Below are 23,090 nucleotides of genomic sequence, written 5' to 3' on the forward strand. Positions count from 1 at the left end.
ATGATAATTTAAATAATTTATATTCTATTTAATGCTATTTTATAATGTTTATTACAGACATATATTTCTTGGGGTTTTCATTAAGAAGTAATGCTAATAGCTCTTAAACTATTATATAAACTTCATTTATACACACATTGATTTACTATAACCTGGTCAATTAACTATTAAAGGAGGCTTAAAAAAATGAGTGTCAGGAATAGCTTTATAAATATGAGGTCATTCAAGTGGTGGGTTTTAAGAGGCTTCCCTAACCTGACCAGTGCATGCAGTAGGTGCTTAAGAAATGTTTGCTGAGAATATACAGTGGAGAAAAGACAGCCTCTTCAATAAGTGGTGCTGGGAAAACTGGACAGCTACATGTAAAAGAATGAAATTAGAACACTCCCTAACACCATACGCAAGAATAAACTCAAAATGGATTAAAGAGCTAAATGTAACGCCAGGCACTATAAAACTCTTAGAGGAAAACATAGGCAGAACACTCCATGACATACATCACAGCAAGATTCTTTTTGACCCAGCTCCCAGAGAAATGGAAATAAGAACACAAATAAACAAATGGGACCTAATGAAACTTAAAAGCTTTTGCACAGCAAAGGAAAACATAAACAAGATGAAAACACAACCCTCAGAATGGGAGAAAATATTTGCAAATGAGGCAACTGACAAAGGATTAACCTCCGAAATATACAAGCAGCTCATGCAACTCAATAACAAAAAAACAAACAACCCAATCCAAAAATGGGCAGAAGACCTAATGAGACATTTCTCCAAAGAAGATACACAGATTGCCAACAAACACATGAAAGGGTGCTCGACATCACTAATCATTAGAGAAATGCAAATCAAAACTACAATGAGGTATCACCTCACACCAGTCAGAATGGCCATCATCAAAAAATCTACAAACAATAAATGCTGGAGAGGGTGTGGAGAAAAGGGAACCCTCTTGCACTGTTGGTGGGAATGTAAACTGATACAGCCACTATGGAGAACAGTATGGAGGTTCCTTAAAAACCTAAAAATAGAACTGCAATACGGCCCAGCAATCCCACTACTGGACATATACCCTGAGAAAACCATAATTCAAAAAGAGTCATGTACCACAATGTTCATTGCAGCTCTATTTACAATAGCCAGGACATGGAAGCAACCTAAGTGTCCATCGACAGATGAATGGATAAAGAAGATGTGGCACATATATACAATGGAATATTACTCAGCCATAAAAAGAAACGAAATTGAGTTATTTGTAGTGAGGTGGGTGGACCTAGAGACTGTCATACGGAGTGAAGTAAGTCAGAAAGAGGAAAACAAATACCATATGCTAACACATATATATGGAATCTAAAAAAAAAAAAAAAAAGGTTCTGAAGAACCTAGGGGCAGGACAGGAATAAAGACGCAGAGGTAGAGAATGGACTTGAGGACACGGGGAGGGGGAAGGGTAAGCTGGGACGAAGTGAGAGAGTGGCATGGACATATATACACTACCAAATGTAAAATAGATAGCTGGTGGGAAGCAGCCGCATAGCACAGGGAGATCAGCTCGGTGCTTTGTGACCACCTGGAGGGGTGGGATAGGGAGGGTGGGAGGGAGATGCAAAAGGGAGGAGATATGGGGTTACATGTATATGTATAGCTGATTCACTTTGTTATACAGCAGAAACTAACACACCATTGTAAAGCAATTATACTCCAATAAAGATGTTAAAAATAAATAAATAAATAAAAAAAAAGAAAGAAATGCTTGCTGAAGTGTGGATAAATGAGTGAATGAGTAGGTAGGTGAGTGAGTAGGTGGCACATGAATGAGTGATTGAGAGAATAAGATTGAGTAAATGAGCAATTGAGAGAATGGAGGAAGGAGTGAATGAGTTGCTGAGTGAATGTATGCAGCTCAACTGCTGGGGGGTGAAATTGCCCTCAAGAGCAGAAAGGAGTTTATCTACCTTCTCAATCTGGCCTAGTTTTTCTAAAATTCAAACAATACTGAATTATACATTTTTTTTTTTTTTAACTTTTACTGCATCTGTTCATTACAGCCCACTTCTAATTCCCACTGATGCTCAGTTTTATGAACTTTTTCATTTGCTTGATTTCTTTTACCAAAAGACTCATTATTCTATATGTTTTATTGTAAGGTTTTTTTTTTAATAGATCCCTACCTAATTCTTTTTAACAGATACATAGTATAGATATGCCACAATTTATCTTTTTCCCCAATGATGGAAACTTAACTTTTCATGTTTAAATTATTACAAATATTCACATCCTTGCCCATATCTACTTTTGTATCTTTGAAATGCTTTATAGGATAGACTTCTGAGTGGAATTGCTGGATCAATCCAGCATTTAGAATTTTGAAATACAACACGAAACTGACTCCCTAAATTTATGTCAAGAGTGTATAAACATACACACTTCTTTGAAAACTCAACTCTTATTTCATCCCCAATCTCATAGGTAACTAATTGTGTTTCATTTTATTTTTCAAATTTGACTTTATATTGGTTGAAGCTTTCTGATAGCCTTCCTGATAAGCACTGCCAGTTGATAATATAAACAGTAGGTCACATTTAATTTTGGTTGTGTGTATGTGTACAATATATGTGCTTACCTGCAGGTTTAAGAAGTTTTCCTTGGATGTATATTTCTACAGCTTTGCTTACCATAATGCCTGATTCATAAGCACCAGGTCCGCTTTCTAAAAAAAAAAAAAAAAAAAAAGGGAAAAATAGACCTATCTAGATAAATCAAATAATATTATATTTATTTTAATAGGTACAGGTGGATACTGTTTTACTTAAATGTTCTAGCATAAATATGTTATCAAGAAGGGGTCTCCTCTTCCCTTTTCTTCCTTTTTATAGCAGGCTAATTGGAGTGTCCAGGAATTGGTTTGCATTAATTGACTTTGGAATGAGAATTACTCAGCTTGGCTGTATCACTCTCACAATAAAGGATGCACACCAAATCCCTGCTTTATGACACTGACTACAATACTGGGGAGGCGGCTGAAGTAAAGCAGAAAGATTGATCTTAGATTCACAAAACTGCTGTAAAACTGTAAAAGATACATATTCCTGGAAAAAACTGAAATTCTCTGAACTTCAGTGTCCCCATTTGTGAAAATGGTGATGGTAAAACCAACCCCCAGAAAGGCTGAAGGATTAAATTAGAAAGTTTTAGGGAAAGAACCCAATAAAGTATTTTAAAATATAGGCTATTATTAATTTTTATAAATGTTATGCAACTAATACTGATTAAAGAGCAAACTGATTAACTACATTTTTTAAAATTCATTAAACATTCTTAAATATATTTGCAGTTTGTGAAATGAGGGATGATCTATATGTGTTTCAATGTATTATGCATGCCTGTAGATATGCTGTCTTTACATTACTGGGTGGCTGGTTTCTTGTAGATGCATTTTATTTCCTCAACTAAATGGATGCTCTGTCCTTCCAATGTCATGCATATGGTATATGCTTAATGATCACTATTCTGAGCAAATAACATAAAATATATTGTTTGTGTGGGGGGAAGCAGGTAGTAGCAATAATTTATTTTTAAAAAAGGAATTGAGATGGCTGAATTCTAAAGCAATACTTACTGTTAAAGTACGGAGCAGTGAAAACATAGTTATCGTTATCGAGACTTCTTTTATAAAAGCTGTCCTCATATGTTTCTGGGTTTTCTTGCCAATTTTCTCCAGCCCTAAGGAGGAAATGGGTCATCATTTTTATTCTTTAATCTACTCGATAACTTACTTTTCCCTTTGTGGACACCACTGAACTTTACAGATATGTCTGTATCTCAGGTACGTCTAAGGAAGTTAGTGGTAATTGATGGTGTAAATGACATTCACTACTAAGCAACAGATCTGCTTAGAATTAAACTAAGGAGCAGAAAAAGCTGACGTCTAGTTTTACTCTGCCATTTACTAGCCAGGTAATTATAGACAAGTCAGTTAATAAGTCAATTAATATTAATCAACCTGCACAGCCCACTTTATGGACTCTTCTGAAGATAAACACAGATAAAATCCATAGAACAGTGAAAACAATGAAGTGCTATGCCAATATTGCCAGTCGACATATTCGTAATAACCATATCTTCATTTAACCAGGTTAGCTTATGTCTATGAAGAGAGAAATCTCTTTGATAACCTCTTCAATGTTGTAATATATATGACAAGCAAAAACATCATTGAAGAATCATATAATAGCATTTTTGAAAGAAATGGAGTATTTTAATAATTAAGTACTTTAGGTAAATTCCAATTTAACTGCTAATAATGATCAGTTTCTCTGAAGAATGGCTTCCTTATACAGTAAGGTACAGATCCTTGGAGAAGTCCTTTGTAATCCAGTAATTTTTACAGATGCTATTTGAACTTACTCTTTGGGATAAACTCTGGTAATCCCACCATCAGTCACAACAAACCGTGCTTTCACTCCCTTGCTGGAACAGAAGACAAGAGAAGGACTTTTTCATTCAACTTATTCTTTGTAAGGTATTAGTTTAGGTGTTGGTGGTACAAAGTGAAACAGAATGAGTTCCTGAGATAAAGGAAGCCAAAGTAAATGTATCAATAGATGTAAACTATGTTTTAATAAAACATAGTTTTTAGATATTTCTTAAAATATCTAAGAAATAGTTAAAGGCAGGATGCTTAAGGAAGACATTTCATAAGAAATAATGAGATAGCTGCATCCTGAAGATGGAATGGGAGTTAACACAGATGACAGGAAGACATCACATGTAAAGAAAAGAGTACATGTAAGGGAAAGCTAGTGAAGAGTTGGTAGTATTTGGTGTAATAAAAGCATAAGGCATGAGGTGAGAAACAACAGGAGGTAAAGTTGCAAGTATAAGCTTCTGAAGCATGGTCAGCTCATTAGTGATCGTGAAATCCACGCTGGAGAGGCTGCTTCACCTTCACCCTGAAGTTATTAGGGCTCCGTTTTAAAAGTGAGACTCTGGAAAGTATGAGTTACATGGAGAACAGCCTGGGGCCCGTGGGCAGAGGAATTGGAAGCCCTAAAGGCAGAGACATCAGCTGCTGTGATTTCTTAGAAATGGAAAACAATCAGAACCCTGAGTATGAAGAAGAGAGGAAAACATTTTTAGAAACAATATTTAGCACTTGCTGGTTGATTGGAAATGGGGCGGAGAAGAGACTGGAAAGGAGAACCATCGTCAGATTTCTCCATGTCTTGACTGGCTGTAGGGCAGGGCTATTAGAAAGCTAACTGAACATTCACTGGAAGCCCTAGTTTACCACCAACACTGAGACACACGCAAGCACACCTATTTAATTTGGTCATTCACACTGTAGTGTATACATGCGTAAAGCTGAGTGATGGTAGATGTTAGTCCTGACACACAACCACAACTGAAAATTCAAGTTGTCAACAACTGCAAAATGGTTTGCTTGAGAAACGGTTATTAAAGATAAATAATAAACTTTAAATTTATGAGACCTGTTTTCCAAAAATTTCCCCAAGAGAAGCTAAACCGAAATGCAGAATATATATCTTTTATTAATAAGAACAAACACTTACATGTTTTTCTGCTTACTCCAGTAATTTTGGACAAGTTCATTTGTAAAGCCTGCATCCAGCAAGACTCTATTAATCAAGTCCGTATTGCCTAACACGGAAGAAGGAGAGCCTCAATTACACCCACATAGTTTAATTAGGATAGTAATGAGACAAACATTTTCTATTTCCAGATGCAATTTAGAGTGGATAATATTTCTATGAATTTAAAAATGTAACCTTATTAATTTTCTACATTTTTTATATTGTTCCTCTTCCATTTTTCAGGATATGGACAAAATTAGAAGTGGAAAAACCAATTCTAAATGAGGCAGATTATTTTGTAAATGCTATCAAAAGGATAAGGATTCCAAAGTATCATAATTTCACAGACAATTTTATGCCTAAGTATAAAACTATATAATACATATAGGGTTTTCTTTGTTTTTTTTGTCTTCCGTTTTGGGGCCAAGGAACAGAATAACTTATCACAGACCAGCACTGCTCCAAGACCGGCTTTTGGAATCTGTTGGTACTGATGAAAGAGCACAGGCTTCAGGCTGTCACTTCTGGAGTAACTGAAGAGAGTATTAGCCCAGGTTTGAAGGTAATGGAGGGAAAAGATGACGAGGACCAAGGGTCAATGAATACACTCTCTTAAACAAAAAATGTTGCCTTCTTCCCTTTCTCTTGGCTCCTCTGCTCTAAGCCCATAAAGCTCTGAAATAACCTACACGTACCGACTGAAACGTCACACTTCTGATTTCATTTTATTCAGATACGGAATATATGGTGTTACTTAATATTGTATTACCACAAGAGCTGGGGGTGGCATAGGCTAGAAAACATTTTAGTTCCTTTTAATTATTTTACCTCAATGTATCTTTCACTCAAGATTAAAGGATCAATTTAATCCATATTTTAGACTTCAATTCATTCTAGGAACTTTTATTACACTATTTTAGAAACAATCACTATAAAAAATAATCCCTTTGGAAAGTGAGTGATATATTTTAATTCTTAAATCCTTTTAATTCTTAAATCCTTTTAGGTAAAACAAAAGAGACCATTATCTTAATCTGTAATATAAATCAATGTTACAAGTAATTTCATAGTTTGATTCATATTTTCATTATGCTCTAAGCCTAAAATCAATCTGGAAATCTGTCTCCTGCAGCTGGTTACATGCAATAAATAGATTATTAGTATTAAGCTTTACCGTTTTATACATATACACTTTTCATTTTTACTTTAATTCAAAAATAAAGAAGAATATGAAGAAGACAACCACCCTACGGCATTCACATTTAGGTAGGTTAATAAATTAACTTAAACAATAGGTGAGAATTGTAATTTTACTGATGGATTAAGTACTTTTATAAAGCAAAGTTAAACTTGACTGTACCTCTTTTAAAAAAAACCATTTAGGTCAGTTACATTTCAGTCACTGATATCTACTTTTAGAGTTGGTTTTACAGAATATTGATAACATGAGGTAAAGTATGATTGAGAAAAATCTATAACACTGTCAGAGGAAAATAGAGATTATTTCATAGCTATTAACTCTTTTATAATAAAACATCTAGTAAGTTCTCAATTTTTTATATAATCATCTCAAACATTTCCCATAGAATTATAGGGGAGGCAGAAAAAAGTTAACTGAAATGAAGGAAGAGACTGAAGAACATAAATAACACTATGGATATTAGCGCTATTTTACTAAAAGTATTTTGTTCAAACATTTATACTTCTCTGAGACGAGACATCCAATTAAAGGAGTATTCAATAATCTTATTATTTCAGTTCTCTTTTGGAAATAAATAATAACACTGCAAAGGTTCTGCGCAGAATGAGCTCACACTGAGCAGAAAGTTTTGAAATCACGCGTGTTCAGGCATGATCAATGCAGACTTCACCCACCCGTGACAGGTTTCCAGAGCGGCTCTTTCAAGCAACTGGCTAACTCGTCTTAGAGGTGCTCAGTAGTTATTTCTTACGAGATAAATATAAGCTTGAGAGACAGCTTTAAGAAGGGATTTTCTTTTTTTATAACTGAGGAAATGCTTTATTTAACCCTTCCTGATAGCAGGAGAAATAACTTTTAAGAAGAAAAGAAAAAGAGAGAAGAAGGACGAGGGAGAGGAGAAGGGAGAAGATGGAAGAGGAGAAAGAGAACAAACAAGTCATTTATGTGTACTTTTATCTTCAAGTTATATTTACTAAGGTAATTTTGGCCAGGCAGTTGGTTTTTCTCTCTTATTTCCTAAGTATACTACTGCCTTTTCTCCTGATAGTACTTTTTAATACATAGGGTAATTTTAGGAAGAAAAAACAGTTAAGATTTTTAAATGTTTTAAGAGCCCAGAATCCATAAATCTCTATGAGGTTTCAGAGTATAAATGATGCAAATTTCTCTGAAAGACAAATAAAATTGTTAAAAACTAACTACTAAAATGTATCCATTCTAACTTGATTTACTTCATAAAATGGGAAATTATCGATGCATATTTTTTAAGATTAAAGTTAACTGTGATCAAGATAAAACCCCATTGTTATGTCTCTATTTGTTGTTTTTATGCTATCCATGTTAAAACTCATTATATAAATTGGAGGATATAAATAACTTGATTAAAATGTGTTTTCCTCTGCATAGAGGAAAGAACAATGCAATAAAGAATCTTCCAAAGATCATTCCAAATTAAATTTCCCAAATTTGAGAGGGACAACGTAAGCATATACTATTTACATCTAACCATTTGCAAGTATTGAATACCTGGCTTTGAACACTGGATTTCACTTAATAACAGAATGAAATTTCTGTAATATATAAAAAAAATAAGGGTCAAATTGTTACCGTTAAAACTTCAAAAAGTAAATAAATAAACCAGCATACCAACAAACTAAACTGAATCACGATTTGACTACTTTGGATATAACCACAGTGAAGCAATTATTGCAAATTAACGCAGACTTACATGATGGGTTGTTCGGAGTTTTTCTATCGATAAGCTCATTAAAATTTAAAAGAAATTCGGTGTTATTATCTGATATTTTAAGATCATTGCAGTAATCTCTGAAAAAAATATTTTAGGATATTAGGCGTTAAAATCACAACTTTACAAAAATGTACACAGTAAGCACAGGTAGTGAAAACACTTAATTTTTAAACTTTTTACTAGCTGCGTGACTTTGCAAGCTGTTGAATTCTGGTTATCTCCACTTCCTCATCCCTATAATGGAATAACACTTTAACATCAAGTGGTCAGGATTATATATTATATATTAATATACATTAACCATTTGAACTCTGGACAGAAGGTGCCCAATAAGTGTTGGCTTCTGTTACTCCTACTGTACTATTGTCATTTTATGCTGTAGGTTAGCAATTTACATATAGAAATTAAGACTGAGAAATTTAAAGATATCTATTTATCAAATATCTACAATAAACCCATTATGTTAACTTTTTTTGAGAAATTACTATTTTTAAAAAATCGAGTAAAATAAAGTGGCATTGATTTAGCTATTTGCACATATCTGTAATTACTGACTTAAGAGAATACAATAATGTCTCTGCATTCAGTTGACTGCAAGATTGTTTTGGCACATGAAAAAAGTAAGTGCTCACGCAGATCATCAGTTGGAAAGGAGAATTATTTTAATCATCTTTTCAGATAATTGTGGGTGTTCTTTTTTCTAGAGTAACACACTAAAACTTGATTATTTGCAATTTCTTGATTCGTAATTTGTGATACGGACTCTGAAACAATACCAATGAACATTTTGTACTCTGTTATATTAAAATTCAATGCACCATCTTACATTTTGAATGAATCTTTTACCCATCATGATTTTTATCACATCATAAATTGGTTATTTGGAAGATATGAATAATGCAGATGTTCCAAACGGTAACATATTTTATTACACAATAATGAAAATTCACATTCATTAATAACATCACTGATCTCACCAGATAGGTCTAGAACTATTGGGAAGCTGTCATGCTTACAGTAATGAATATGTAACTTTCCTAAAATTCTAATTTTTGTTGAAGTTCAGGTTTTGTCATTGGGAACAAATACTTTCAGTTGTTTTCTTCAAAGTAAAAGGCTCATTTAATTGATTTTTGAGAAAATGTCTGCCAAATACCCAAGTCTGAATAACCACAGCTCCTCTGTCATTCATTCTTTCTAGTAAAGTGATATAAAAAAAGCAAGAAGCTCCTATTTTAGCTCTCAATTCACACAATTTTTGGAGATAGGCAAGTTACTCTGGTATGCAGTAAAACTTCCTTTTTTTTTTACACAGTATTAAAAGACATACACTCACGGGTCAACCTCAATAAAATTAATAATTCTTACTGCTTTAATCAAGGATATTTTAAAGTGACACTGGCTTTTTCCCCAATGTGGGTGCCTGGCAATGAAGATTACAGTGGCTACCAGTGGTCTTTAGTACCACTGTCTTGATTCCTGATAAGGTATCAGCTCACCATTGCTTTTGTACTGTCACTGCAAATGTCAATATGATGAAAAACACAAATGCCATTTAACATTGTTAGGAAAATAGCTTTGTCCTTGCAGATTCTCTGAAAGAGACTTTGGAACCCACAGGGTTCTATACTTTGAGAACTGCTGTCCTAAGTGTTTTGGAAATTAAGAATAAATGTAAGGCAACGTAAATATTATAAGAAGATTGCAATTATAATAACTAGGTTAATACAACTAACAGACTGGATAATCAAATATTCAAGACAAAAATGCAATCAAAAAGTAAATATTTTTAGATGCAAGGCCATTATCTAAATACAAAGCTGCAGAGAGGAATAGAATGTCAGAACTTCCAAAACAAGACTTCTCGGTTCATGGAAAATTTTTGTTTAGAGACAAGGTTTAAAAAGTTTTCATAATACCCATTAAATTATTGACAGAGCTGAAGTTGACTTCTTCCCACAATGCTATGCTTTTTTGGAAACAACACTAGCCTGGAAGTCAAAAGGCCAATACATTGAACTAGGATGGCACAGAATTAGAAGCTGATGGGAAGGTTTTAAAAGGATTAAATAGAAGGTTTTAGAAGGACTAAATGAAATAATTATTAATAAAATCATTAATAAAACATGGAATTTAAAAATTCCATGTTATTATCTAGAAGGCATTTCTAAAATTATCTTTTAATCATTTAGTTCTAAAAATAACTTTATCAGAAGGTAATTTAATATTTTAATAGTGAGGAAACTGAGATTCAAAGATGTAAAAAGATTTACCCAAAGGCACCTAACTAGCAAGTGGTCAAGCCCTGAGGGGAAGCCAAGTCTTCAGATCCCTAATTAGTGTTTTAACATAACCTACACTGTGCTTTGAACTTTCACTCTGTGAGCTTTTATAGTCACAAAGCTTCAGGCCAAAAGCAGCTTTGACCTCTACCAATAGAAGGCTGTCAGTGTCGTGAGCAGTTAGTTTAGACAGTATCATCATGTTTTGTTTTGTTTTTGTTTTGATCCTTGTTGGCTCGGTTGTGCCCAACTCTGAAGGAGTCTAAAGATATTATTGACCTTTTGATGTATCGTAATGGCAAAAGCAGTGAAAGTGCTGAAACTACCATTAAAGAGAGTTGTTGAATCAGGATGTGAGCAGAAGTGAAAGAATTTAAACAACTGCGACGTGAGAAAACACAACGCTGAATGTTGTGTCAGGGAATGAGTTCTCCTGTAATAAGAATGAGCCGGGACAACAGAAAGTTACCCACCAGGCAGACCAGGGTGCCTGTGCACTAGGTAGTAAGTAGCAAGAGCCTGACTGAAATATTTGGGATGCGAATGTACGTCTAGACAGACAGAATCAACATCGGTTGCCTGTTAGCCTAATGATTGTTCAGCATAGGCCTGGGATCTTGACAACTGGAGATAATCAGCATTTCTTAAGATCTCTCCCAAAGGAACCACCCCAGGAAAGTGCATGACAGGCAATAACTGTGGTTAGCACAACTGCTGAGTTCCCTCAGGACGTGTGGGATAGACTTTGCTGATAAACTTTCTATGAGGCACTGTTTTTCTAAAAGAGATCAATTTTACACATATTGAGCATTACTTTCCTGGAATTTTTTTTTTTTTTCCCCCTATAAAAGATTAAAGTAGCAAGGTGGAGAAACCTCTGGATGACTTTAAAGGAACAAATTCAATTTCGATTTGCTGAAAATACCTTCAGGGCCTCAAAGCTATATAATCTTTTTTGGTCACTTTGTGTTTCTGACCAAAATGGGATTTGTAACTTAAATGGCTGTAAACTAAAAGATGTTTGGTATTAGAAATTTGGCAAATTATTTATTTCTAGAATACTGAAAGTCAGTTTGTTCTCATTCTATTCCACGAACTTACATAGGTCATACATCTCAAATTAGCATTGAATTACTGGTGATCACATACTTTTCTTTCTTATTCTAACTTATCTTCGAAGTGCTTTCTCATTTCTGATTATCCAAGAAAGACAGAAAAATTAATCCATGTTGTAGACTTTCATCCCTATGACTGTAATTCTCTTAAAGATAGGAATAATGCTCCACACATTTGTATTCTCCATGCTTTCCTTTCCAGTAGTTTTCAAAATTTAAGGAAATTGCTAAACCCGAGTACTAATTAGGATCAATGAGTTTAATTATTCAAGAATTAACAAAAATGGTTCTACCTTTAAAATTCATGAGCTTTCTTCAAATTATTTTAAAATAACTGCTTTTTAACATCCTTTATGATTATTATTATTGGCCACACCACATGCCTTGCGGGATCTTAGTTCCCCAACAAGGGATTGAACCGGGGCCCGTGGTAGTGCGCCAAGTCCTAACCACTGGACCGCCAGGGAATTCCCATAACATCCTTTATTAAATAACTATCCCTCCTCCTCTGACCTCTTACTATAACCATCAATAATAATAGCTAATATTTATTTAGAGCTCATGTCATACCAAGAGCTATGCTAAATATTCTGCATGCAATATTATCTCACTTAAAGCTTATAAAAACTGTACGAGGTAGGTATTATTGTTAGCACCATTTTGCAAGTAAAGAAACTAAGATGCAGAGAATCCGAGTAACACAGCTATGACCATGAAAATCTGGCAAACAGATCCTGAAAGTCTTTCTCTAGAGTTTGCTTCACTGATTCCCATTAACAACAGTGACAAACACATATGCCGGGTGTTCTATACTACATAAATGTCTCCCTTTTCTCACCAATTTTTTCTTTATCCTAATTTTCTATCAGTTTACTTTCCACAAATCTTTGAATACACATCCAATCCTCACGTTTCCAGGAAATGTTCCCTACAAAAATATTTTACTCAGCTGTAGTGGACATTCTTTTGAGATTCCCTGACTAAGTATCTGCATATTCAGTGTAGATATTTATACCTTAGAGTAGCAAGGAAACGGATTCAAATCCTGTATTATTTAACATCTCTAAAACTGTTTCCGAATCTGGGAAATAGGATAATATATAACACTAACTTATTACAGAGCTCTTTTGAGGGGTAAGTATAATCAAATCATACATGTAAATCATACATGTAAAAGGCTTAACACGTGTTAACTGGGGTGAACACTCATTGTTTCTCCCACAAGCTACAACATTTCTTCCCTTCTCTGCTATTTGCTCCTTCCCCGAACACACAGGTGAATTCCAGTCTTCCAGCCAGTCATATTGATATTGAACGTGACAGGCCACAGAAACGATCCATATGCTAACGCTTGCTGAACTATAACAAAATCCATTGTCTGTGAATTGGAAATTGAGATTGAGAGATATATTTATCTTCTCTGGGAATTCCTGGACGTTTACCATGCTCGGAGGGAGGGTCTCATCAACACAGGGTGCCCAGTATCTCAACCTCTTCTCACCCCTGTGCTACATTAATATTCTGCTTCCCAGCTAAAACTAGTTTTAGCAGTGGTCCAAAGTTACTTGCATCAAAAAACTGCTAGTAAGATTGCAGGTATTATAATTAATAATATGATTTTTAAAATACTTTTCATACATTTATAGATTCTCCAGTCGTCAACTATTTATGAGGCCCCCACTGTGTGCCAGTCAGTGGATTTGATATTGAGTATTGAATGGTAAGTCAAATAGATGCCATCATGTCTCTGTTGGAGAAAATAAAATGAAGTGTGGCCAGTACTCTAGTACGGGAAATACAGGATTCTATGAAGCAGTCAGCAAGGATGTCTAACCCAGTGATGATGGGAAAGAAATTCCCAGATCAAGGAGCTTTGAAGTTGGAGTTTGGGAAGGACTGGAGGTGTGTATGTTCAATCCAAAATAGAAAAGAAAATTAGTGGATGAAAAGCAGTAAGGAGGAGAAAACAATGCATTTTAGGAAATAAGAAAAGTTTAGTGTGGCTAGACTTCAAAGCAGAGGTTGGCAGACTGTTTCCTAAAGGGCAAGAGGGTAAATGATTCAGGCTCTATGGGCTAAAAGGTCTAGGCCACAACCCCTCGGCTCTGCTTTTGTAGCGAAAGCAGCCACAGGCAATACATCAACAAATGCCTGTGGCTGCGTTCTAATAAAACTTTACGTATAAAGTTTTATACGTAAAACTGCAGGCTGTAGTTTGTCAGCCCCTGATTTAGAGTATAGGGGACCACACGGGTAAACTGGGACCTAGTGACAGAACATGTGAAAGCTATCCTATACAGTATCGATTATCATGAGGATAATACGAAGCCACTGGTTAGTATTTAACAGATGAGAAACGTAATGTTACTGAAAGTTTAGAAACTCCCTCTGCTTACAGAAAGGAGACAGAAATTGGAAGTAAGGGAGAAATACTGCAGGCAGGGAGATCAATTAGGAGGCAGCCTTAGTGGTTTAAGTGAGGAAGGCACTAGTCTGAACTAGAACAAAGGCAGCAGACTTTGACAGACATACTTGATACTCATAAGATAAACTCTATGTGGCAAGACTTGTTGATCGACCAGAAGTTACATATAAAGGAAAGGGAGCAAAGACATCTGTCAGGTTTCAAGACTGGGTATTTGGGGAGGACAGTATTTTTGTCACTGAGGGAACACAGAAAGAAGAGTTTTCCAAAGAGGACAAATGTTCAGGAGACCATGAATTTGAAGCACCTTGAAGAGAGATTCCTATTAGGCTCCATAAACATGAAGTCTCATATTAAAATATGTAGGGTAGGCATAAAGTCTGGAAATAGATAGATTGTTTGATCTTATATTATAATGTAAGGTCAATAAACCACATAGTATGTCTAGTTTGTTTCTAGATGTTATCAACATCCTGCAGATTTGGGAGCCATCACCCCAAACTGTAGACACGGAATAGTGGACGTCTGTGGTATGTCTGTAGACTCAAAATAGGAAGATAAGAGAGCCCAGGCCAGCAGCTTCATATGAGTGATGTGCACAAGAAGGGAAGCTCATGAAAGAGACTGAATATGCAGCCAGGGAGGGAGGAAGAAAACCAGAGAAGCATGTCATTAAGCAAGAGGAGGCAGAACGTCAAAGGGTGGGATCAGCGGTGTCCAAGACTGAAGGCAATTCAAGCAGGAAAACTGCTAGAGGGCAGAGTCACTCACAAAGCCAGAAATATGCTTTGTTAACAGAGACTTCTCAAAAAGTTATATATATTCCTTGCTTTCAACAAGAACCAAAAATTCAGATAGTCTTAAGCAGAAATAAAAAGAAAGAATAACTGAGACCAATTTTTAGGAGCCTTCTTAGAGCAATTTCTTTAAGAAGGAAAAACTGTGAGAATTGGATACTACAAGCTTCTGAATCTATTTTATTCAGTAGACTAGGATAATAGGAACTCTGTTGATTTGTATTATTACATGTGTCTGATGGAGAGTGGGAGTCAAAAACTAAGGAAAGAAATAGAAATAAAGAATAATCTTGGATTCTTGAATGGAGTTTCAAATAATTATAAGAAAATAGAGGTAGAGATGAAGATGTATATTAGAGCTAGGGAAGGGGGATTATAAGCGAGAGAAGTAAAATTGGTTAGGAGGAAAAAGAATGCTAATCTTAGAAATTATGTGAGAAAATCTCACTATATAAAAATATATTTTCCCAAAAACTTGTGTTAAAAAAATCAATGATGTTAAGTCGTTCTATGAGGCATACACATTCTTGTATATATATATACATATATGTATATATCTGTACATATCTATGCATATCTAAGTGTGTGTGTGTGTGTGTGTGTGTGTGTGTGTGTGTAGAGAGAGAGAGAGAAAGTGAGTGAGAGTTTGTATGTGTATACATAGTCACAAATGCAAATTCACAACTCTTCATTTTTGTTGGATACACTGTTGGTTCCAACAAAACCAAAACCTCCATCTGTCCTATTCAAGCTGTATCCCCAAGTCAGCATATTCTTTAGCACACGGCAGCTGCTAAGTACCTGAATGAGTAAATGAATGAAAGAACAGCATTCTCTTTCAGTTTTAAAGTTATTGTTTCCTTTGGTTCCATAATTTGGCATGGCATAATCCAGAGCAGTCTTGACCCCAGCTCAGACCTGTTCTTGAAGGCCTACATATTCACAATGACCTATAAAAAAAGAAAACAAAACCTACCTTGGTGCTATGAATGTATAGCCAGATTCTTCAAAATTATCCGGCTTCAGTGTTTCTGAATCTGCAAAGATAATGTTATAGGGTTAGACAAACAATGCGGAATATGCACCCTGAGATTTGATGTCAATAGGAAGGCATTCGAAAAATAACCTTACACGGAAGAATAAAAGTAGACTATTTCCATCCTAAACTGAAACACATGAATGAATATAAAGATCCCCAATACTTGACAGTAATAAAATCAATTTTAATTTCATAACATGGATTACAACAGTTATATCAAAGACAATGTTAGGTCTATAATTTTCCCAGTTACTAACTAACCCTACTATAACTAAGATATCCTTTAAAAAGTGACTTTTGTCAATGTTACACCAGAGGTATTTACTTAAAATGCCAAATATTTTACCAATATTATGATAAAGAAAATGCTTTTAATAAACCCATTAATGTCTTTAGTGAATTAATAGCATTCTTCAAATTAGTATGAATGAGTAAGTGGAAGGATAAAAACACACAAGTATTTAAGTTTAAGGAAAAAACCAGAAAGTGAAATAGGTTACATATATAAACACAAGCATATTCTTTCCCCCTTTTTTGCCACTAAGGTCTGAGTGATCATGGAGGAAAATCTAGCAAATGAGAAGCACAGAGGATAGTATCCAATAGGAATGGAAATATCAGTGGAAATGTCAAGTGTACTAAACAAAAAGAAATTGAGCAACAAGAAAATACTTGCCCTTCATTCTGCCCTTTTTTGCTGTGAAAATCCATCAGAAAGAGAAAGCAGGGAAACAAAAAAAAAAAGAGGGTAAAAGCAAAGGGGGGTCACAAACAATATTTTATTCAATGACTTTCTTGAATAAAAATATTGTGCATAGATCAAAGGTTTATTTATGTACAGCTGTAGTCTGGAAGAAAAGACACATATTTTTGAAGACTGGAAAATATGTCCTGTCAATTACTACTAGAGCACCCTCTTTGTACTGTGGTTATTTCAAGGGTCTGTTTTGCAAAGTGGCTAACGCAAGTGCAATACCAATGATGCTAGCCTATAAACAGAAGCATTTACCCATCATCAAAGACCCACTAGGCACCCCCTCATTTATCAAGGGAAGAACTAGCTCATGCAAAGTTGGTGGTTGTTAAAAGACCATCATATCTATCTATCAAGTGAAAGCGGAAATATAAAGGTCTAAATTACCACAATGTACAGTGAGAACCAGGACTGCGGAGAGCAAAAAAGAACTGACCGAGAAAGGAAAGAAACTGTAGTTCATGTACAATCAGAGGTAAAAGGTATATTCATATATATATGCATATATATATTTTACTTTATCGTAACAGACAAAATTTAGGCGGTTAGGAATAATTGAGTGATATGCAAAGGATATGATGGTCATTTTACTTTACTAAAGCTAGTCACCCAAAACAAAATAAAGATTAATAACGACTTGAAGTATGCACTAGTGTTAATAATTACTCCACATTCCAAATGACGCTTAAAGAAAAAACCAAACTGATCCATTTGAGTTACTGAAGACATTAATTTGGATAATTAGAAGAAAGTTAATTGCCAAACCAAAGCCAAAGACCAGTGCAATTTAATTTATTCCAACAAAGTCGACGATGTCGAGCAAAATATCATTCTTGCCAAATGCAAAAAAAAAAAAAGAAAAGGAAAACTTTACGACTACCAGCAGAGTGCCGTGAGTAGAGACTCTGTGAAACATTTTGTGCCAGCTAGCAGACCCTTAAAACAATAGCAACAGAGGACACAGCACTGCAATGATTCTATGAGCACAAAGCAAGGCAGGGGAGGGTGGCAGGGACTGCCAGTGAGACTGGAGTACCTGCTCATATTCTATCCATGTAGAATACTTCTTGTTCCTTGCATGTTTGGAATGGGTTAGAATCATTGCTGTTGATCTGGTAATAACACCCACTAAAATGTATAAGCCATAAGCCTTGGGTATTCCAAAGTCTAGACGTATTTAAACCTCTGGTACCAGGAGATAACAAACAGACCCTGAAGTCGCTTTCACAGTACTTACATCTGGCCTGAGTTATTGTCTCTTCTATTTTGGCTTTTATATAGTAAAAACTGTAGGTTGGTAATACCAAGGCCAAACTGCAATAGAAACAAGAGAAGCATAAACACAAACAAACAAACAAAAATGAAACATAACTTAAAAAAAAAAAAGACACATCAAGTTCATGGAAAATCCAAAGATCTTCCTCATGGGAAGGAAAAGACATATTACTTTGACAGGAAAATGCTTTCAGCAAATAGGGTACTTAATTTGGTCTTGCCATCCAGTTCTCTACATCGTAGAGAATCAGAAGAGACACATGGAAAATAAGCTACAAAATGCGCCCATAAATCAGCTGAAGAAGAAATGTCATGGATACTGTATTTCCAGAAAACTATATTAAAATACTTTGTGGACAAAAATAGAAGAATACTAGGGCTACGTTTAAGCAAAGTAATTATATCATGCCAATTGGCTATCTCCTCCCTAATGAATTATACATAATGCTACAGTGCTTGCTAGCAAATGTACACTACTAAAAATTACAAATGAAAGAAGTATTATTATCATTGCAAATTACACAATGCATAAAATCATCTGAAATAGTCTGTTTTGAGGGGTTAAATACCTAATATTGTACAACTCTTTTCTAGGCAATTTCCCCCATGTCTTTTGGAAGGGAAATTCAGATTCCTGTATAGCACTTGCTCATCCAATTGGTTCTTACCCAACAGTGTAACTGTATTTATTTCAAGTTCATTAACTGTGGATATCCCATATCATTCGGTAGATTGCTGTTAGGTACAATAGGAAAAACATCTTGACTTTAATAGTTTACAGGAGCCATGGGCTACTCTAGTCCCATGGTACATGTACACACTGGAGGAAAGCTCCAGTGCAAATCTTAAGCCAAATTCTGAACATTTTAGACGCAAGGACTGTCAAACAAGCCTATCATCCAACCCTGTCTTAATATGACTGTACAAACTAAAAAGCTGACAGGCAGGTAACCGCACTCATTTTGAAGCTGACAATTAATAAAACACACAAAATGTTGGAATTGTTAAAAGATATCAGAATATTATGCACTTTCCCGTAACAACGGCATGTGTGTAATTCTTCTACTCTCACAATGGCTGATACACATGTGCAGAACCTAACTAATTATTCCATATCCATACTTACAGTTGCAAATGGCCTCTGCTATCCTTTGAATACAGAAGGAAACTAACAAACTAATGCCCAAAATGAGGTTATCTCTTAAGATTCCCAATGCAACTATTATTAAAAAATGACGCTTGATTAATGTGACCAATTGAGTTATTCAGCATTCATTTTTACAATTTAACCCCAAATTTAGCAATGCACAGAAAAATGTGTGCATTTCTAGGCTTCTGAGTATTTCTAGGCATTTGCAGAAGATCTTCTTTTAAATCACTCAAGCCTCATGTTTCCCAGGCTTTGGGGATGGATGTCCAAAGTGTAATGCTGTTATACATTTTTTTATGAGCAATATAGAACAGGACAAAATATAAAATTCCAGGTTTTTCTTCTTATGAATATATGCTAAAAATTCACTCTATGAAGAGGAAAAATGCAAGGGCTTATTTGCTACAATTTAATTATGCAGTCAAGATAGCAAAATAAGTGGATGCTTGTTACCTCCAATTCCCAAATCTTTCTCCATCATTAAGTAATTCATATACTTTCCTTATGGGAAAAGGTCAGAGAAATAAAATGTTATGTAGATTTAATGAAAATCTCCACATTCATTTTAAAGGTAACTTCCTTTAAAGGGAGGCAGAGATTAAAATTAAAATAAGCAGTGCAATTAGTCTGAAAGCAAGATGACCTTTCATGATTCACTTGCCATTTATAAAATGTAGAGCAGAATTAGTGAGCATTTGAAGATTGTCTCCCACAAACGCCTCTCAAGGGAAATTAGGACGCTTTTATTGCCCTATCAGCATTTATTGCTAAGAGAAACTTCAAATTAAGACCGATAACATTACATCACGTGGCTGCTAACAGTGTCACACTGTAAGCTTGGGTTACATCTCAGGTACCATAAAAAATAGTGTGGAAACCCATGAGGAACACAATAGATGTTTTAAAACTGACATATCGAATATACATTTTATTGGCCTGCAAGTCTCAGGTTGCTATTAATAGCTATGCTTTATTTTACAGAAAAATATGGTTACCCATAATTTAATGATTTTTTTCTTCAGGCAACAGTTATTTCTTCAACCTATAGCAGATAAGATCTTCAGCCAACATTCTGAGTCAAGGATGCTGCCATATGCAGTTTGCTGTCTCTCTCCTTATAAAACCAACAAATCAAGTCTGCTTTATTTTCTCCCAGGGATAAAAGTCTAATAAAGCCAGTGGCCACCAGATGGATGGTACAGCCCATGCAATATTTTTGTGACTCCCATAAACATGGTTAACTTAGTTAAATGGAATATAACACACTTTTCAACTCATTTATATCACCATAAAAATCAAACTCTTCATTAAAAAAAAAGAACATTCTGTTAAAATAACTACTATATTTCAAAATATGTTATATCAAGGCTTAAGGAGACAGAAATCACTAAGTGAAATTTGATACCTAATTCATTAAATAAAAACACTGCCATTTTTTTTCTTCAATTTAGATGTAATATGTTGTTCTAGCTTGTTATTTGTGGATTTCTTTGTATGGAGATTCAGGGGAGTACTTACAATGGAAATAGATTTAATCTGGCTCTAAGCTGTAGATTTGTGAAGAGAATGTGTGAAGAAAACATGCAAAGGTGGTGAAGTTAGGGCTTGTTCAGAGAACAGTGGTTTGTATGGGTAGTGCAGTGCAGCGGGGGAAACGATAGGGCAGACAGGTTAGGCTAGAAATGTGTGATGTGGATTTCAGACTTGGAATCCAAACTTGGATAAAAATGGGAAGAGACTAAAGTTTTGTGAACAAGGAGAGATGTACTCAGAACTGGAGAAAAGAACATTAATCTGGCCACCTGTATTACAACTTGGTGTGTGAGGGAAAGGGGATGAATGCAGTAGACATTTGTGAGACTATTAAAAACGTATTTAAGAAAGGTATAGTAAGAATTTAAGATTCCCCCAGAGTATCATTATGACTGCAGTAGGACCAACCATCAGACTGACTCACTATCAGGGTCAAAAAGAAATGGTTTTTCTAATTTAGAATTTGTTTGTCTAAGAAACAAAGGCAGAGAGCACTTTCCCACATGTGCATACAACATTTCTTTTTATCATGGAATCATCGCTAACGAGACAGGGCTCCCAGATTTCCTGTTGGCCGTCACACCTTTTGACAAGTTTATCCAAAAAAATGAAAGGTGGCAATAACCATGGAAACGGAAAGAAAAATAATTACTTATGTATGTACATAAAGATTGTATATGCGTAAAGAGATGCCTAATAGAAATGAGAGAGAGAAATCAAGAGACACAAGTAAAATAAACATTCATTCTGGTGTTATTCAATAGGTTCAAAATTATGTCAAAAACTGAAAAACTGGAGAGAGACTGGCAGGTAGTGTCTCATGACATTGGTAACCGTGTGCCCCTCTTCTAGACCTAGTCTGCGTGCCATCCTAGCAACCCACTACAGCTCTAGGGGAATCCCCAGCGCTCTAGGCTCCCCTGAAAAGTTATGTGTATGTTCTGGGGCAGAGTGGGGAGGAGTGTTGTTTCGTTTTATTAGGAAAAGAACAGTTGAGTCCACCACAGCCTATTAAGTAGGCTACATATTAACTGTATATTAATATGTAGTTAAAGAGGCCCTCATATTTGAGTATTGCAATGGAAGTTTGGAAACTATTATTTGGATTTGACAGAATGAGACAAATTGAAAATCCAAATATTTAACTGTGTAAATATTTACAGAATGTCTACTGTGTGCCACTGACTTATGAGCTGAGGATTCAAAAATAAATGAAGCAGGCAACAATCTTAGAATCTCAGAGTCTAACAGTCTTAGAACGTTGCCCTCTTAGAACTTAATAGTGAAGGAAGACAAACAATAAACAGTAGAAATAAATTTCTTTATATATGCTTCATATATATGTGTGTGTATGTGCATATACACATACATAATATCAAATGATAATGGGGTACTTTACACTTTAGGTAGGATTATCGGGGAAGGCCTTATTGAGGCGACAAAAAAGTAAGTGAAGGTGTGAAGATGGAGTAAGCATGTGAATACCTGGGGAAAATTCATCCTAGGCAGAAATAACTTCAGGTGCAAAGGTCCTGAGGCAGAATGGTCCCCGGTTTGTGAGGACCAGCAAGGAGGATAGTGTAGCTCTAAGATGAAGGTGGTTCAGTGGAGAATCTGAGAAGGTAACTTCAGCGAACTGATGGTAAATGAGGTCAGATGCTGTAAGTCCTCTAATGGTCATGACACACTTCGGATTTTATAGAGATTAAGATAGCAAATTATTGGAGAATTTTGAGTAGAGAAATGAAACAATATAACTCAAATATTAATAATATCACTCTTGTTATTGTGTTGTGAATAGAAATAGAGATAGGAGATGGAGATATAGATGCAAGTCGTTATGTGGTAGAAGGTCTCTTCTGATCGCTTCCTATTTCACTGAGAAAAACAGAAGTAAAGACATCACCTGAGAGAAAAATGGATGGGAAAGAGATGGGTTTGAGCAGTGAAGAGAGGCTATCAAAAGTCATCTAGAAGCATCCTAAATTTACTGGACTATTGAGACCAGCAGGCACTACTGAAGTACACTTAAGGTTAAAGGTCCTGAATTTTAGATGTCATCAGTCAAGGAATATTTTATTTCTCCCATTTGTAGCTGTGTGGGTGCAGTGTGGTGTTGGTAATAATTTAATTTAACCAGGATTGGGATTGGTCAAACTACTGTTTGCCAAACGT

At 35.2% G+C, this 23,090-nt stretch overlaps 1 protein-coding gene across 3 annotated transcripts in view; it reads right to left on the bottom strand.

Moving 5' to 3' along the window:
- CACNA2D1 (calcium voltage-gated channel auxiliary subunit alpha2delta 1) overlaps positions 1-23,090 on the bottom strand; it is a 500,765-nt gene that overhangs the window by 28,915 nt on the left and 448,760 nt on the right. For 2 of the 3 annotated variants that reach the window (XM_068550454.1, XM_068550456.1), the window contains 8 exons: positions 18,195-18,271; positions 16,880-16,900; positions 16,141-16,201; positions 8,525-8,622; positions 5,574-5,661; positions 4,408-4,470; positions 3,620-3,723; positions 2,624-2,710 (listed from right to left, as the gene is read on the bottom strand). In XM_068550454.1, the coding sequence (XP_068406555.1) occupies positions 2,624-2,710; positions 3,620-3,723; positions 4,408-4,470; positions 5,574-5,661; positions 8,525-8,622; positions 16,141-16,201; positions 16,880-16,900; positions 18,195-18,271 (599 nt within the window). The remainder of the gene's footprint in view (positions 1-2,623; positions 2,711-3,619; positions 3,724-4,407; positions 4,471-5,573; positions 5,662-8,524; positions 8,623-16,140; positions 16,202-16,879; positions 16,901-18,194; positions 18,272-23,090) is intronic. The other variant, XM_068550455.1, reaches the window with a different exon arrangement.

This window comes from Eschrichtius robustus, chromosome 8 (assembly GCF_028021215.1).
Source record: "Eschrichtius robustus isolate mEscRob2 chromosome 8, mEscRob2.pri, whole genome shotgun sequence".
NCBI lineage: Eukaryota > Metazoa > Chordata > Mammalia > Artiodactyla > Eschrichtiidae > Eschrichtius > Eschrichtius robustus.